At 46.6% G+C, this 18,496-nt stretch overlaps 1 protein-coding gene across 1 annotated transcript; it reads left to right on the top strand.

The window, feature by feature from the left end:
• Window positions 1-1,953: 1,953 nt before the first annotated feature.
• On the top strand, window positions 1,954-11,458 carry lcp2b (lymphocyte cytosolic protein 2b). Its single transcript, XM_014212880.2, has 16 exons — window positions 1,954-2,648; window positions 3,188-3,250; window positions 3,511-3,557; window positions 4,663-4,725; window positions 4,842-4,870; window positions 4,977-5,020; window positions 5,614-5,809; window positions 5,997-6,097; window positions 6,341-6,407; window positions 7,028-7,126; window positions 7,426-7,507; window positions 7,770-7,848; window positions 8,440-8,514; window positions 8,609-8,758; window positions 9,785-9,935; window positions 10,615-11,458. Exons 1-15 carry the CDS (start codon window positions 2,571-2,573, stop codon window positions 9,905-9,907), a joined length of 1,296 nt encoding a protein of 431 aa, XP_014068355.1. The 5' UTR covers window positions 1,954-2,570; the 3' UTR covers window positions 9,908-9,935; window positions 10,615-11,458.
• The last annotated feature ends 7,038 nt before the right edge of the window (window positions 11,459-18,496 follow it).

Genomic DNA, 18,496 nt, shown 5'->3' with positions numbered 1-18,496 from the left:
AATGCATACATTTAAATGTTGAGCCAACAACCATATCGTGTTGTTAGGGATATGTATCCATGCAAGGGCCCATTTCACATCTAGAAATGGCTGCACGTTTAGGCTACACATCATAATTGAATGTGCATTGTGGGCCTGTAGATCAGAACCCAATATTGTTATCTAGAGGCCCTGGGGCTCAACCAAAACAACACACTGAAACACTGTTCTCTAGAGGCCCTGGGGCTCAACCAACACACTGGAACACTGTTCTCTAGAGGCCCTGGGGCTCAACCAACACACTGGAACACTGTTCTCTAGAGGCCCTGGGGCTCAACCAACCAACACACTGGAACACTGTTCTCTTGAGGCCCTGGGGCTCAACCAACCAACACAATGGAATACTGTTCTCTAGAGGCCTTGGGGCTCAACCAACCAACACACTGGAACACTGTTCTCTAGAGGCCCTGGGGCTCAACCAACACACTGAAACACTGTTCTCTAGAGGCCCTGGGGCTCAAGTAACCAACCAACCAACACACTGGAACACTGTTCTCTAGAGGCCCTGGGGCTCAACCAACCAACACACTGGACCACTGTTCTCTAGAGGCCCTGGTGCTCAACCAACACACTGGAACACTGTTCTCTAGAGGCCCTGGGGTTCAACCAACCAGTTGTTTTCAACTTACTTAGGTTTCACACACCTTATTTCCTATACAGTGCACTACTTTTAGCCAGAGCCAGGCCCTGGTTGAATGCAGTTCACAGTACAGGTAATGTGTGCCATTCAGCTGCAACCTCTGTATGAAGGAATGTCTCTCAATAATGATGGAGAGGGCAGGAGGCTGGAGGGCAGGCTTTGTTAGGACCCCCCAGGGGTATGGCTGTCTTCATACCCAGACAGCCCTGGACCAATCACATCAGATCTTTTCACATATTTTTCAGAGCTGATCTGATTGGTTAAAAGGGATTAGTGAAACAATGATCATGTCACGTCCTGACCAGCAGAGGGAGTAATTGTATTAGTTTTGGTCAGGACGTGGCAGAGGGTTTGTGTGTTGTATGTATTTCTACGTTCTGTCTAGTTTAGTTTTTCTATGTTTAGGATTGGGTGTTGGACTCTCAATTGGAGGCAGGTGTTTCTAGTTGCCTCTGATTGAGAGTCCTATATATCGGTGTGTGTTTGGTTTGGTATTTTGTGGGTAGTTGCATTTCGCACTGCTGTTGTAAGTATAGCCTGTGAAACTGTCGTTCTTGTTTTTCTCGTGTTCACAGTTATTTAATAAATATATATGTTGAACATGCAACCTGCTGCGCCTTGGTCCTCTCTACATAACGACAGCCGTGACAGATCAGAATTGGGCTGCCTGTCTAAACGCAGCCGTAGACTCAGAACACAATCACATATCATCTAATAATAACTGTTGCTGGGAAGATATTAAACTCAACCTACTATACGGTAAAGGAGGGCTGTCTTTCTGTCCTAAACAATCTTACAAGAGGAGGGTCCAGTGACAGTGAGACTAGCAACAGTAGCTAGGTGTCTGTTTGAAAACACATATTAGTCTGAAATGTAATGTTAGATCGACACATAGCAGCCGGTCTGATGCAGAGAGAGAGGACCATACGATAAAGGACCAGATCAGTGTCAAATACAATGACCTTAGTACAGGCCTGGTTTAAGGCATATTGATAGAACATTTAAAGTCACATGGGCAGTGATACATTTAGAAGCTGATGTTGAGTGGCTAAGTATAGAGATGGCTTGTCTACAGGCCTACACAGTGAAGCAGGCTAGCTCTAGATTTGCGTCCCAAATGACACCCTATTTGCTATATAGGAAACTACTTTCGTCCAGGGCTGATAGTGGGCCATTTGAGCCAAAACACTTTCTTCTCTTCTTTACATCCTCTGTGGCCTACTAGACTTCCTCTTTTGACTGCCTGTGACAGGAAAGGCAGTGGGTGACAAACTGAAGTCCACACTGCCTCCTCACAGTTACAGAGACACCAGGGAGGCCTGTAGAAACAGTACCATCGCCATTAAATTAATGCTAAGTATTTATCTCTCCACATATATGGCTAACAGGACGTGCATGGTGTAGCAGCTAAGGCCCATCACGAGACTAACAAGAGGAGGCTTACTGTTAACTCCTGTCTACATTCACTGAGGTTTCCTGGAGTGTGGATCTGATTCCCTTGTGTGAATTGTCTAGGTGGAAAGCCAAAGCCCTGGACCTTACTCACACTTGAGAAAAGCCTTGGAATTTACTACAAACCGTGGACCATACTAAGACAAAAACATTGGACCTACTAAGATAAGAGCCTTGGATTTTTACCAACAGAAGAGCCTTGGATCTAGAAGAAGAGCCTTGGATCTACAAGAAGAGCCTTGGACTTTACCAACAGAAGAGCCTTGGATCTAGAAGAAGAGCCTTGGATCGAGAAGAAGAGCCTTGAATCTAGAAGAAGAGCCTTGGATCGAGAAGAAGAGCCTTGGATCTAAAAGAAGAGCCTTGGATCTAGAAGAAGAGCCTTGGACTCAAGGCTTACTAAGACAAAACTTTGGAAAGCTTTGGACAGAAGAAGACGATGAGTTTTGACAGTGTTCCCTCCAGGTCGGAGGTGATGGGGTGGAACGCACGTAGTCTAGCCGACTATATGAAGAGGGTGAGCGTGGACACTTCATGACCCGTTTTCTTCTGTAGATAATGCAGCTCTTAACATCAGTGGTTCATCAGCATTCAATTCTCATCTTTGTTGTGATTTTGATTTAGTACTGAATTGCCCATATGAATGCCAGCAGCTGATATGGAACAGATCAGGGCCTGTATGATGCCTCTCAGAGTATTGTATTTATTTATTTTATTTAACTAGGCAAGTCAGTTAAGAACATATTCTTATTTACAATGACAGCCTACCGGGGAACAGTGGGTTAACTGCCTTCTCAGGGGCAGAACGACATAATTTTACCGTGTCAACTCTGGGATTCAATCCAGCAACCTTTCGGTTACTGGCCCAAAGCTCTAACCTCAAATCAGTAGGACTGCTGATCTAGGACCAGGTCCTCCTGGTCCATTCATTATAATCAAAAAGCCAAAACTGGTCCTGGATCAGCGCTCAGACCCAGCTCATTTGCATGCATTAAGAAAGTGAGCGTGACCTCTGTCCTGGTGTGTGACATCTCTGGTGTGTTGTGACGTTCTCAGCTGAGGCTGTCCAGCTGTGACAAAGTGGTGATGAAGACCAGCATGAACGGAGCACGCTTTCTGGTAAGTGTGTGTGTGTGCGTGTGTGTGTGTGTGTGTGTGTGTGTGTGTGTGTGTGTGTGTGTGTGTGTGTGTGTGTGTGTGTGTGTGTGTGTGTGTGTGTGTGTGTGTGTGTGCGTGTGTGTGCGTGTGTGCGCGCGTGTGCGCGTGTGTGCGCGTGTGTGTGTGTGTGTGTGTGTGCAGCTGCTCTTGTATACTGTGATACAACTAAGACGGTTACTTCATTTTATTTAATGATCTATGCTGTCAATGTACCATTACAGAAGATGAAAGATGGCGACCTTCAAAAGTTTCCCACCATTCATATTCCGTAAGTCTAAAGTCAAAACTATTTAATTTCATAATCAGATAAAGTAACCCTTGCGAAGCAACTCTGGTCCCTTAAGCAAGTCTTAATCAGTCTCCTCTACCACACACAAACCTCCTTGAAAATCTTTTACTGAGACCATTTAATCTGGCTGTTACAGCGAGTGGAAATGGACACCCACATTCAAATACAGTTGGTTTGGACATGGGTGTGTGTGTGGCTGTTACAGAGAGTGGAAATGGACACCCACATTCAAATACAGTTGGTTTGGACATGGGTGTGTGTGTGGCTGTTACAGAGAGTGGAAATGGACACCCACATTCAAATACAGTTGGTTTGGACATGGGTGTGTGTGTGGCTGTTGCAGTGCTGTATATGTCAGTGGCTTTTAATAACCGTGATGTGGTTACTGTATGTGGTCTATGTGATGCTGGAGGACGTGTAGCTGGAAATAACCTGTTGAATCTTCTAATGAAAAGGCAGAGAGAGAGAGAGCAAGATGTGTGTGTGTGTGTGTGTGTGTGTGTGTGTGTGTGTGTGTGTGTGTGTGTGTGTGTGTGTGTGTGTGTGTGTGTGTGTGTGTGTGTGTGTGTGTGTGGTGAGAGAGAGAGAGAGAGAGCAAGACAGCATGATGGTGTGTGTGTGTGAGAGAGAGAGAGAGAGAGAGAGAGAGAGAGAGAGAGAGAGAGAGAGAGCGAGAGAGAGAGAGCAAGACAGCTTGATGGTGTGTGTGTGTGTGTGAGAGAGAGAGAGAGCGAGACAGCATGATGGTGTGCCTGTGTGTGTGAGAGAGAGAGAGAGAGAGAGAGAGAGAGAGAGAGAGAGCAAGACAGCATGATGGTGTGCCTGTGTGTGTGTGTGAGAGAGAGAGAGAGAGAGAGAGAGCAATACAGCATGATGGTGTGCGAGTGTGCCCATGTGCAAGAGAGAGAGAGAGAGAGAGAGAGAGCAAGACAGCATGATGGTGTGCGAGTGTGCCCGTGTGCCAGAGAGAGAGAGAGAGAGAGAGAGAGAGAGAGGAAACAAACAAGCGGGGGCTGAGATGGGTGAGAGAAAGTACTACATTTGATAACATTGTGTTACTCAATGATTTCAATAAATTCTCTAGAGTCATCACTAGGATCTGTAGTGAGATCAACAGGAGAGAAGAGGAGAGGGGGTTCAGTCAGAGGTGAGAAATGCTAATCTACTAGCCTAGCATACATTTCCACCATGAGAACTCATCTCTGCTGTATGACAGGACAGTAGAGAAACACTTCACAGCCATGTTCCTCATGTCTTCACCAGATCAAGGGAACCTAAGAGCCATCAACAAGGTAAACAGAACTGTACAGTACCACGGCTCCAGACCCACAGCGACTATATCTCAGGAGAAACATCTCCCACCCTCTCCTCATTGTATGATTGGTTTTCTCTCTGTAGATTTTGTACAAGAGGAAGATGAAGCCTGGGATTCAGAATCGTTTGTGAGTGTATCGTGTACTGTAGAACACTCTCACTTTGACATGACATTGCTACCAAGCCACACATCCATCCACACAATGTAGAAATGTAGCTTAACATCATCAGCAGAAGACCCTTGTCCAAAGCCATATCACTAATCACCAACCTGTAATTACCCACCTCTCCTCCCCTCCTCTCTCCTCCCCTCCCCTCCTCTCTCCTCCCCTCCTCTCTCCTCTCCCCTCTCCTCCCCTCCTCTCTCCTCTCCTCCCCTCCTCTCCCCTCTCCTCCCCTCCCCTCCCCTCTCCTCTCTTCCCCTCCTCTCCCCTCTCCTCCTCTCTCCTCTCCTCCCCTCCTCTCTCCTCTCCTCTCCTCTCCTCCCCCACCTCTCCCCTCGCCAAATTTCCTCTCCTCCCCCTCCTCTCTCCTCCCCTCCCCTCTCCTCCCCTCCTCTCTCCTCCCCTCCTCTCCTCTCCCCCTCTCTCTTCTCCTCCTCTCTCCTCTCCTCCCCTCCTCTCCCCTCTCCCCCACTCCTCTCCCCTCTCCTCCCCTCCCCTCCTCTCTCTTCTCCTCTCCTCCCCTCTCTTCTCCTTCCTCTCCTCTCCTGGTCTGTCAGGATATGAGTGATAACGACTATGAGAACCCTGATGAGGACGACAGTTATATCTGTGCCTTGTCTGACCGCCTGCCACCTGCAGAGGGAGAAGGGGAAGAGGAGAGTGATGGTGACTATGAGCCTCCTCCCTCAGCTACAGAGGAAATCCCCCGCCTCCTCAATCTCCCCAAGCCCCTAGGGAACAGTGACTATATAGGTACAGAAGATATACAATTAACCATTACTGACTGTCTTTATTAAATACATACTGTTGGTACTATAGCTCGGCTGTGTGTGTGTGTGTGTGTGTGTGTGTGTGTGTGTGTGTGTGTGTGTGTGTGTGTGTGTGTGTGTGTGTGTGTGTGTGTGTGTGTGCGCGTGCAAATGCATGTGTGTGTGTGTAGATTCTGTGCGTGGAGGTCCGTCAGTAACTCTTCCTACTGGAAGGACTCCGAGAACACCCCAACGCCCTGGTCCTCAGGCCCTGGCCACCAGCCATAACACAGTGAGTGTCTTCTTCATCATAGTCTTCATTACACAATCCCCATTTTTCTCCTCTTCTCATCCTGTCTGCTTTACAGCCCCCATCTTTTCATACCACTAACCTTAAACCTTTTCATCCGCTCTTTCTTTCATGTTACCATCCTCCTCTCTTTCTGAGATCAATCATTGTTAATTAAGTTTCCAACTCTCGCATGCTCTCTGTCACTCTCTCTTCCCCTCACTCTCTTTCTCTCGCTCCCTCTAGCTGGCCAGACCTCCCATATCCAGACTAGACCCCTCCCCTCAGAGGCCATTCGAAGCTGCAGACAAACGTAAGTCACTGACCATGTTATCAGAGATCATACGGTCTGTCTCTTAGCTGCTTGTGTTGATATTGTAAAGAGCAGGACTATTCTGTTGTGATCAGCACCATGAAAAATAAGGAACAGGAGGCTAGTGGTTTAGAGCAGGGTTTCCCAAACTTGGTCCTGAGGCCCCCCAGGTGCACGTTTTGGTTTTTACCCTAGCACTACACTGCTGACTCAAATAATAAAAGCTTGATGATGAGTTGGTTATTTGAATCAGCTGTGTAGTGCTAGGGCAAAAACCAAAACGTGTACCCAGGGGGGGCCCAGGACCAAGTTTGGGAAACCCTGGTTTAGAGGTAGATTAAGCTCACAGATGTAAGATGAGGCCAGAAAATCAGGACAGATGACATTTGAGTCATTTAGCCGACACTCCTACCTACTGGGACAATCAGTGCATTCTATGAGGTGCCATTCAACTAAGGTAGGTAAAACCATAGAATTAAAATGACTAGAGCTGTCTTGGCCAAATCTAATTCGATGGTTTTTCCTACCTTAGTTAAATTAAAGCAACATCCCCAGATCACTTCTTTGAATGCTTATTAGTGGTTCGTTTGAGACACATCTTCCTCCCCCATCCCCAACAGGCCCTTCTGTCCCCCTGGTCGACCGAAGCAAGAAGCCTGGACAGCCCGCTCCCACCAAGAAACAACATCATCACACAAACACCAAAACAACTCCTACAAGTAACTATGCCAACTGTCTGTTGTCCTGTTGATTTAGCCTCCTAGTCTGTTTATTCAGGTCAAATCTTTTCAATTCAATTAAATATTAATCCCCAAGGGGCAATTAGAAAGGCATTGTCAATGTGTTGAGAACCTCTTATGCTATATACTAAAGTTGTCTTGCAAAGACAAAGAAAAGTAAGCTACGGTACGAACAGAATGCCAACATTATGGCTACTGTTCACTAGTAGGTTGAGAATTCAATGTTTTGCCTAACTTCTGTTTTTCTTGTCTGTTTGGTGACCACCCATGGTGTCCAGGAGAGGGCAGCCCATTCAGCTCTCCCCAGCCTGCCATAGTGAAGCCACCTCAACTAAAGGGCCCAAAGCCACCAGACTATAGGTAGCCTAACCCAGACCTCTCCATCCTCATTAACCCCTTGGCTGTAACTCAACAGTCTGAAGGTGCTTCTTCCCCTGCTTGGTTTTCTATTGAAAGACAGTCTTGATGAAAACAATTAAAATAATGTAGTTTTTACCAGTTCATGTTCCTTCAGTAAATTCAGAGTGAGAATTCAAGGAGAATAATTCACTTTGGACTATTGAGATGAAGATGGAGCCAATTCTCCTAACATGTTGTACTAGCATATCTTCTCTACCAACAGATCCAGCTGCAGTAAACCTCCTGGTCCTTCTTACCCACCTCCTTCAATGGTCCCCAACACAATGCCAGGCACAGGGAAGGTGAGCAGATCAATCAAACACCCTTTTTACACCAGCAGAGCATTTATGCAATCCATATCAGCCATACTACTTTTCAAACATTATTTACGTATCAACATACAATATTATACATGTAATAAAGATTTGCCGAAAACTCCTACGTTTTAATGAGAATGGTCAAGGGTATGTAGTAATTGTCACTGGCCACAAGATAGCACTGTTTCAGTAAACAAACACTAGGGTCATGACCAAACTTCTCTTCAAATCAAATCACATTACATGTTATTGGTCACATACACATGGTTAGCAGATGTTATTGCGAGTGTAGTGAAACGCTCTTAGGGTCCACACACAAAACCTACCAAACACCACCATGCAGAAACACCCCATTGGTACCGTGCCTAAGAACTTAACAGCACTCAAAAACAAGTGTAAAAACTCACACGAGAGGAGACCGGTGTGTGCGGTCTAGAGTGCTGTTTTACTCTTGTTTTTGAACAGCCTGCTAGTTGTTCCTGTCCAACCACCATGTGGATCTAGACACAATGGGTTTTCTCTTCATTTTTTGCATTCTAACACTGTTGGTCTGTTGCTGTTCCCTGTCGTGTGCAGGGCATTGATCCTGAGTGGTATGGAGGACTGGTGACCAGAGGCCAGGCTGAAGCATCTCTCAGATGGGTTAACAAGGTCAGGAATCCCCAAACCCTTGTAGGCTTCAATAACACACGAGCATTCACACACACACATAGTCTGTGTATCAACGTAGCTGTGTGTGTTTCAGGATGGAGCGTTTCTGGTGAGGGACAGTTCTAAGGGGTCTTCTGGGCAGCCCTACACGCTCATGGTGCTGAACCAAGGCAAGGTCTACAACATCCAGATACGTCACCAAGGCAACACATACCACCTGGGCACCGGCCTCATGGGTAGCGAGGTAAACAAACAGCCTCCTCTCTGCTATGTCAGGATTCACTCACAAACAAGAATGTGACTTTTCTTTTATTCGAATTTTTTCTTGATTTTATTGAACAGATGGTGAGGGGATGACAGTGGGGAAAGATAGAGGTTGTGTCAAAGGGATTAAAACCTTTGCCCACACTATGTGCCCGCGCCATTACCACTAGACCAGCCAGGCCACAGAATTTCAGCTTAGCATGCGAATGCAATTAAAAACATTGGTCATCTAGCTAGCAGGCGCTTTTATCTAAATTAGCTTACAGTTTACAAACACATCTGGGACTCAGAAAAAAAATAAGATTTTCCTGTGTTTTATATATATATTCCTATGTTGAAATTGTGAAAATGATGCCATTTTTGTGTACGACCTGTTTGAAAAGGCCACCTGAGGTTTTTGTGGGATGTTTTTTTGCGGGAGTTTTGGCTTGCCTGGTTAGTTAATAGACCAATAAAAAAAAGAGTTCAAAACCTCTTTGCCAATAAAAGATAGTTTTTCGTTTTCCCCTCCCCACTCAGACCACTCCCAGACAGTCCAAGCTAAATTCTTACTTGAGAAATTGCTCTTTGCTAAAGAAGCAATTTTTGGTTTCTTTCAACCATTTTAATTGAAAACAATCACAGTAAGGTACTTCACTGTTACCCAGAAATGTTGATATTGAGAGAAAAACGGCTGCATTGGATTTTTTAACACATCACAGGTTGACGTTTATTGTCATGAATCTTGCCTTGGAGGCAGAACTGAGCAATTTCTGCTAGTCGGGCCAGCTGCAAAGTCAAATTTGTCTATATCATAAAAATGTATGAAAACAAAAATGTGCTTTTTGGTATTAATTTAAAGTTAGGGTTAGGCATTAGGTGGTTAAAATCCGATTTTATGACTGAGGCTTTGACCACTCTGCAGAGTTCATGACAATAAATGCCAACCCACTGACACATCATAAACTAACCACCGGCTCTTTCAAATCTGTTTTGCTGCTGTGCTGCTGCTGTGTTGCTGCTGCAGAGTTTCCCAGGAGTGGAGGAGATGATAGAACACCACACACACACCCCTCTGCTGCTCATAGACATGGAGAATGGAACTGGAGCACAGAGCCAGTGCTGCCTGCTGCACCCTGCACCACTCTGACCAGAACCAGCAGCACAGGAAACACTGTGTGCGTGTGTGTGTGTGTGTGTGTGTGTGTGTGTGTGTGTGTGTGTGTGTGTGTGTGTGTGTGTGTGTGTGTGTGTGTGTGTGTGTGTGTGTGCGTATGTGTGCGTGTGTGTGTGTGTGTGTGCGTGTGTGCGTGTGCGTGTGCGTGTGCGTGTGCGCGTGTGTGTGTGTGAAGTTGTACATACTATACCGGTCATTTAAAATATACCTGTCATTTTTAGGTTGTGATCATAAAACAGAGAAAAATGTATGTGAATTTCTCTTTGATAAGAAGCTATTTTTGTTTCTTTAGACCATTTTAATTGAAAACAATCACAGTAAGGTACTTAAATTGTTACCCAGAAATGTTTCAATATGGAGATAAAACGCTGCATTGGATCTTCAACACATCGCAGGTTTCCGTTTATTGTCATGAATCTTGTCTTGGAGGCAGAACAGAGTATTTTCCTCTAGATGGGGTAGCTGCAAAGTCAAAATTGGCTATATCATAGAATGTTATGATACATTTTATTTGTTTGTTGGTCTTAATTTAAGGTTAGGGTTAGGCATTTGGGTTAGCAGTGTGACTACTCTGCAGAGCTGCCTCCAGGGAATGATTCATGACAATAAATGCCAACACATCATAAACTAACAAATGGGCCTTTCCTTTCAATGCTGTTGCTGCTGTGTTGCTGATGCAGAGTTTCCCAGGAGTAAAGAAGATGATAGAACACCACACACACACCCCTCTGCTGCTCATAGACATGGAGAGAGGACCTGGAGCACAGAGCCAGTGCTGCCTCCTGCACCACTCTGACCATAACCAGCAGCACAGGAGACACTGTGTGTGTCCTCAATGACTTACCTGGTTAAATAAAGGGAAGAAAGCAAGCGTATAAAGTAGCTGGTAGAGAGAATAGAAGAGAGGAAAATAGATTTTAATTAGGAAGCCCATTCACAATGGAGGGTTTATTTTATGAAGTTGCGTGTCGTAAGTTAAATGTAGTGAAGTTGTATGTATTATACTGGTGTTCTCCTGTCAAGTGTTTGATTACAAGTGTGAATATGTGGACTATTGTCGGTCCCTATCAGGTTCTATAACCCATTGGCTCTATGCTTTCCATACATTTCCACCTTTCATCTCTATCCTCTCCTTCTTCACCTTCATTTCCTCTCCTTTTCCTCCTCCCACACTCCTCACCCTGAGGTCATGTTTGGCCAGGTCACCCCGTTCCACTCTGTTCAGAAAGGCCATCTTGTCTGGGTGGCTGAAGTCACACGATCAGGACACACTGTCTCAGCTGTGACCACACTGTGAACAGAAGAAAAAAGAAACAAAATAAACACATTGTAAAAAAAAACTCAAGTCAGAGAAGTGCACTATATATGAAATAGTAGGGCACCATTTGGGGCGCACAAGCTGTCTCTGAGGCTGTTGTGTGTCAAGACATTATGGGTTCCTTGTGATATTACGTTGTAAATCTGTGTCTCTCTACTCTCTGCTGGGAGATACCCAGACACCCCACCTGATTTAAACTTATCCAGGACCATGTGGAAGAATTAGAAAAAGTTAGCAGTGAGACAAAACTGGCCTAGCTCTGAGCACTTTTTAAAAGGGGTTTAAAATCACAAGAACTGAGTCAACCAAAATGTAGGATTTACATTTAAGAACAGTTGATAAGTTTAACAGAGTGTGGCACAGCAGTACTAGAACAACATTGTGGACTGTCTGACGGTTCCCTAGGTAAGAGAGGGTTGGGAACACTGTAGTAGATACAGGAGAGGGTTGGGAACACTGTAGTAGATACAGGAGAGGGTTTGGGACACTGTAGTAGATACAGGAGAGGGTTGGGAACACTGTAGTAGATACAGGAGAGGGTTGGGGACACCTGTAGTAGATAAAGGAGAGGGTTGGGGACACTGTAGTAGATACAGGAGAGGGTTGGGGAACACTGTAGTAGATAAAGGAGAGGGTTGGGAACACTGTAGTAGATACAGGAGAGGGTTGGGGAACACTGTAGTAGATAAAGGAGAGGGTTGGGGAACACTGTAGTAGATACAGGAGAGGGTTGGGAGTAGATAAAGGAGAGGGTTGGGAGTAGATACAAGAGAGGGTTGGGGAACACTGTAGTAGATACAGGAGAGGGTTGGGGAACACTGTAGTGGATACAGGAGAGGGTTGGGGAACACTGTAGTAGATACAGGAGAGGGTTGGGGAACACTGTAGTAGATACAGGAGAGGGTTGGGAACACTGTAGTAGATACAGGAGAGGGTTGGGGAACACTGTAGTAGATAAAGGAGAGGGTTGGGGAACACTGTAGTAGATACAGGAGAGGGTTGGGAACACTGTAGTAGATACAGGAGAGGGTTGGGAACACTGTAGTAGATACAGGAGAGGGTTGGGAACACTGTAGTAGATACAGGAGAGGGTTGGGGACACTGTAGTAGATAAAGGAGAGGGTTGGGGAACACTGTAGTAGCTACAGGAGAGGGTTGGGGAACACTGTAGTAGATACAGGAGAGGGTTGGGGAACACTGTAGTAGATACAGGAGAGGGTTGGGGAACACTGTAGTAGATACAGGAGAGGGTTGGGGAACACTGTAGTAGATACAGGAGAGGGTTGGGGAACACTGTAGTAGATACAGGAGAGGGTTGGGAACACTGTAGTCGATACAGGAGAGGGTTGGGGAACACTGTAGTAGATACAGGAGAGGGTTGGGGAACACTGTAGTAGATAAAAGAGAGGGTTGGGAACACTGTAGTAGATAAAGGAGAGGGTTGGGAACACTGTAGTCGATACAGGAGAGGGTTGGGGAACACTGTAGTAGATAAAGGAGTGGGTTGGGGAACACTGTAGTAGATACAGGAGAGGGTTGGGGAACACTGTAGTAGATAAAGGAGAGGGTTGGGGAACACTGTAGTAGATAAAGGAGAGGGTTGGGGAACACTGTAGTAGATACAGGAGAGGGTTGGGAACACTCTAGTAGATACAGGAGAGGGTTGGGAACACTGTAGTAGATACAGGAGAGGGTTGGGAACACTGTAGTAGATACAGGAGAGGGTTGGGGACACTGTAGTAGACAAAGGAGAGGGTTGGGGAACACTACAGTAGATACAGGAGAGGGTTGGGGAACACTGTAGTAGATACAGGAGAGGGTTGGGGAACACTGTAATAGATACAGGAGAGGGTTGGGGAACACTGTAGTAGATACAAGAGAGGGTTGGGTAACACTGTAGTAGATACAGGAGAGGGTTGGGGAACACTGTAGTAGATACAGTAGAGGGTTGGGGAACACTGTAGTTGATAAAGGAGAGGGTTGGGAACACTGTAGTAGATACAGGAGAGGGTTGGGAGTAGATAAAGGAGAGGGTTGGGAGTAGATACAAGAGAGGTTTGGGGAACACTGTAGTAGATACAGGAGAGGGTTGGGGAACACTGTAGTAGATACAGGAGAGGGTTGGGGAACACTGTAGTAGATACAGGAGAGGGTTGGGAACACTGTAGTAGACACAGGAGAGGGTTGGGGAACACTGTAGTAGATACAGGAGAGGGTTGGGGAACACTGTAGTAGATACAGGAGAGGGTTGGGAACACTGTAGTAGATACAGGAGAGGGTTGGGGAGACTGTAGTAGATAAAGAAGAGGGCTGGGGAACAATGTAGTAGATACAGGAGAGGGTTGGGAACACTGTAGTAGATACAGGAGAGTGTTGGGGAACACTGTAGTAGATACAGGAGAGGGTTGGGGACAATGTAGTAGATAAAGGAGAGGGTTGGGGACACTGTAGTAGATAAAGGAGAGGGTTGGGGAACACTGTAGTAGATAAAGGAGAGGGTTGGGAACACTGTAGTAGATACAGGAGAGGGTTGGGGAAAACTGTAGTAGATACAGGAGAGGGTTGGGGAACACTGCAGTAGATAAAGGAGAGGGTTGGGGAACACTGTAGTAGATACAGGAGAGGGTTAGGAGTAGATAAAGGAAAGGGTTGGGAGTATATACAAGAGAGGGTTGGGGAACACTGTAGTAGATACAGGAGAGGTTTGGGGAACACTGTAGTAGATACAGGAGAGGGTTGGGAACACTGTAGTAGATACAGGAGAGGGTTGGGGAACACTGTAGTAGATACAGGAGAGGGTTGGGGACACTGTAGTAGATACAGGAGAGGGTTGGGAACACTGTAGTAGATACAGGAGAGGGTTGGGGAACACTGTAGTAGATACAGGAGAGGGTTGGGAACACTGTAGTAGATACAGGAGAGGGTTGGGGAACACTGTAGTAGATACAGGAGAGGGTTGGGAACACTGTAGTGGATACAGGAGAGGGTTGGGAACACTGTAGTGGATACAGGAGAGGGTTGGGAACACTGTAGTAGATACAGGAGAGGTTTGGGGAACACTGTAGTAGATAAAGGAGAGGGTTGGGAACACTGTAGTAGATACAGGAGAGGGTTGGGGAACACTGTAGTAGATACAGGAGAGGGTTGGGGAACACTGTAGTAGATAAAGGAGAGGGTTGGGAACACTGTAGTAGATAAAGGAGAGGGTTGGGGAACACTGTAGTAGATAAAGGAGAGGGTTGGGAGTAGATAAAGGAGAGGGTTGGGAGTAGATAAAAGAGAGGTTTGGGGAACACTGTAGTAGATACAGGAGAGGGTTGGGGAACACTGTAGTAGATACAGGAGAGGGTTGGGGAACACTGTAGTAGATACAGGAGAGGGTTGGGGAACACTGTAGTAGATACAGGAGAGGGTTGGGAACACTGTAGTAGATACAGGAGAGGGTTGGGAACACTGTAGTAGATACAGGAGAGGGTTGGGGAACACTGTAGTAGATACAGGAGAGGGTTGGGGAACACTGTAGTAGATACAGGAGAGGGTTGGGGAACACTGTAGTAGATACAGGAGAGGGTTGGGAACACTGTAGTAGATACAGGAGAGGGTTGGGGAGCACTGTAGTAGATAAAGAAGAGGGCTGGGGAACACTGTAGTAGATACAGGAGAGGGTTGGGAACACTGTAGTAGATACAGGAGAGGGTTGGGGAACACTGTAGTAGATACAGGAGAGGGTTGGGGACAATGTAGTAGATAAAGGAGAGGGTTGGGGACACTGTAGTAGATAAAGGAGAGGGTTGGGGAACACTGTAGTAGATAAAGGAGAGGGTTGGGAACACTGTAGTAGATACAGGAGAGGGTTGGGGAACCCTGTAGTAGATACAGGAGAGGGTTGGGGAACACTGTAGTAGATAAAGGAGAGGGTTGGGGAACACTGTAGTAGATACAGGAGAGGGTTGGGGAACACTGTAGTAGATACAGGAGAGGGTTGGGAACACTCTAGTAGATACAGGAGAGGGTTGGGAACACTCTAGTAGATACAGGAGAGGGTTGGGAACACTGTAGTAGATACAGGAGAGGGTTGGGGACACTGTAGTAGACAAAGGAGAGGGTTGGGGAACACTACAGTAGATACAGGAGAGGGTTGGGGAACACTGTAGTAGATACAGGAGAGGTTTGGGGAACACTGTAGTAGATACAGGAGAGGTTTGGGGAACACTGTAATAGATACAGGAGAGGGTTGCGGAACACTGTAGTAGATACAGGAGAGGGTTGGGGAACACTGTAGTAGATACAGGAGAGGGTTGGGGAACACTGTAGTAGATACAGAAGAGGGTTGGGGAACACTGTAGTTGATAAAGGAGAGGGTTGGGAACACTGTAGTAGATACAGGAGAGGGTTGGGAGTAGATAAAGGAGAGGGTTGGGAGTAGATACAAGAGAGGTTTGGGGAACACTGTAGTAGATACAGGAGAGGGTTGGGGAACACTGTAGTAGATACAGGAGAGGGTTGGGGAACACTGTAGTAGATACAGGAGAGGGTTGGGGAACACTGTAGTAGATACAGGAGAGGTTTGGGAACACTGTAGTAGATACAGGAGAGGGTTGGGAACACTGTAGTAGATACAGGAGAGGGTTGGGGAACACTGTAGTAGATACAGGAGACGGTTGGGGAACACTGTAGTAGATACAGGAGAGGGTTGGGAACACTGTAGTAGATACAGGAGAGGGTTGGGGAGACTGTAGTAGATAAAGAAGAGGGCTGGGGAACAATGTAGTAGATACAGGAGAGGGTTGGGAACACTGTAGTAGATACAGGAGAGTGTTGGGGAACACTGTAGTAGATACAGGAGAGGGTTGGGGACAATGTAGTAGATAAAGGAGAGGGTTGGGGACACTGTAGTAGATAAAGGAGAGGGTTGGGGAACACTGCAGTAGATAAAGGAGAGGGTTGGGAACACTGTAGTAGATACAGGAGAGGGTTGGGGAAAACTGTAGTAGATACAGGAGAGGGTTGGGGAACACTGTAGTAGATAAAGGAGAGGGTTGGGGAACACTGTAGTAGATACAGGAGAGGGTTAGGAGTAGATAAAGGAAAGGGTTGGGAGTAGATACAAGAGAGGGTTGGGGAACACTGTAGTAGATACAGGAGAGGGTTGGGGAACACTGTAGTAGATACAGGAGAGGGTTGGGAACACTGTAGTAGATACAGGAGAGGGTTGGGGAACACTGTAGTAGATACAGGAGAGGGTTGGGGACACTGTAGTAGATACAGGAGAGGGTTGGGAACACTGTAGTAGATACAGGAGAGGGTTGGGGAACACTGTAGTAGATACAGGAGAGGGTTGGGAACACTGTAGTAGATACAGGAGAGGGTTGGGGAACACTGTAGTAGATACAGGAGAGGGTTGGGGAACACTGTAGTAGATACAGGAGAGGGTTGGGGAACACTGTAGTAGATAAAGGAGAGGGTTGGGAACACTGTAGTAGATAAAGGAGAGGGTTGGGAACACTGTAGTAGATAAAGGAGAGGGTTGGGGAACACTGTAGTAGATACAGGAGAGGGTTGGGACCAGTAGATACAAGAGAGGTTTGGGGAACACTGTAGTAGATACAGGAGAGGGTTGGGGAACACTGTAGTAGATACAGGAGAGGGTTGGGGAACACTGTAGTAGATACAGGAGAGGGTTGGGGAACACTGTAGTAGATACAGGAGAGGGTTGGGAACACTGTAGTAGATACAGGAGAGGGTTGGGAACACTGTAGTAGATACAGGAGAGGGTTGGGGAACACTGTAGTAGATACAGGAGAGGGTTGGGGAACACTGTAGTAGATACAGCAGAGGGTTGGGAACACTGTAGTAGATACAGGAGAGGGTTGGGGAGACTGTAGTAGATAAAGAAGAGGGCTGGGGAACACTGTAGTAGATACAGGAGAGGGTTGGGAACACTGTAGTAGATACAGGAGAGGGTTGGGGAACACTGTAGTAGATACAGGAGAGGGTTGGGGAACACTGTAGTAGATAAAGGAGAGGGTTGGGAACACTGTAGTAGATACAGGAGAGGGTTGGGGAACACTGTAGTAGATACAGGAGAGGGTTGGGGAACACTGTAGTAGATAAAGGAGAGGGTTGGGGAACACTGTAGTAGATACAGGAGAGGGTTAGGAGTAGATAAAGGAAAGGGTTGGGAGTAGATACAAGAGAGGGTTGGGGAACACTGTAGTAGATACAGGAGAGGGTTGGGGAACACTGTAGTAGATACAGGAGAGGGTTGGGGACACTGTAGTAGATACAGGAGAGGGTTGGGAACACTGTAGTAGATACAGGAGAGGGTTGGGGAACACTGTAGTAGATACAGGAGAGGGTTGGGAACACTCTAGTAGATACAGGAGAGGGTTGGGGAACACTGTAGTAGATACAGGAGAGGGTTGGGGAACACTGTAGTAGATACAGGAGAGGGTTGGGAACACTGTAGTGGATACAGGAGAGGGTTGGGAACACTGTAGTAGATACAGGAGAGGGTTGGGGAACACTGTAGTAGATAAAGGAGAGGGTTGGGGAACACTGTAGTAGATACAGGAGAGGGTTGGGGAACACTGTAGTAGATAACGGAGAGGGTTGGGGAACACTGTAGTAGATACAGGAGAGGGTTAGGAAAGAAAGGGTTGGGAGTAGATACAAGAGAGGGTTGGGGAACACTGTAGTAGATACAGGAGAGGGTTGGGGAACACTGTAGTAGATACAGGAGAGGGTTGGGAACACTGTAGTAGATACAGGAGAGGGTTGGGGAACACTGTAGTAGATACAGGAGAGGGTTGGGGACACTGTAGTAGATACAGGAGAGGGTTGGGAACACTGTAGTAGATACAGGAGAGGGTTGGGGAACACTGTAGTAGATACAGGAGAGGGTTGGGAACACTGTAGTAGATACAGGAGAGGGTTGGGGAACACTGTAGTAGATACAGGAGAGGGTTGGGGAACACTGTAGTAGATACAGGAGAGGGTTGGGAACACTGTAGTGGATACAGGAGAGGGTTGGGAACACTGTAGTAGATAAAGGAGAGGGTTGGGAACACTGTAGTAGATAAAGGAGAGGGTTGGGGAACACTGTAGTAGATACAGGAGAGGGTTGGGAGTAGATAAAGGAGAGGGTTGGGAGTAGATACAAGAGAGGTTTGGGGAACACTGTAGTAGATACAGGAGAGGGTTGGGGAACACTGTAGTAGATACAGGAGAGGGTTGGGGAACAC

This window comes from Salmo salar, chromosome ssa09 (assembly GCF_905237065.1).
Source record: "Salmo salar chromosome ssa09, Ssal_v3.1, whole genome shotgun sequence".
NCBI lineage: Eukaryota > Metazoa > Chordata > Actinopteri > Salmoniformes > Salmonidae > Salmo > Salmo salar.
Note: the sequence above shows the minus strand (reverse complement) of the source record. Positions and strands in the feature narration are given on the sequence as shown.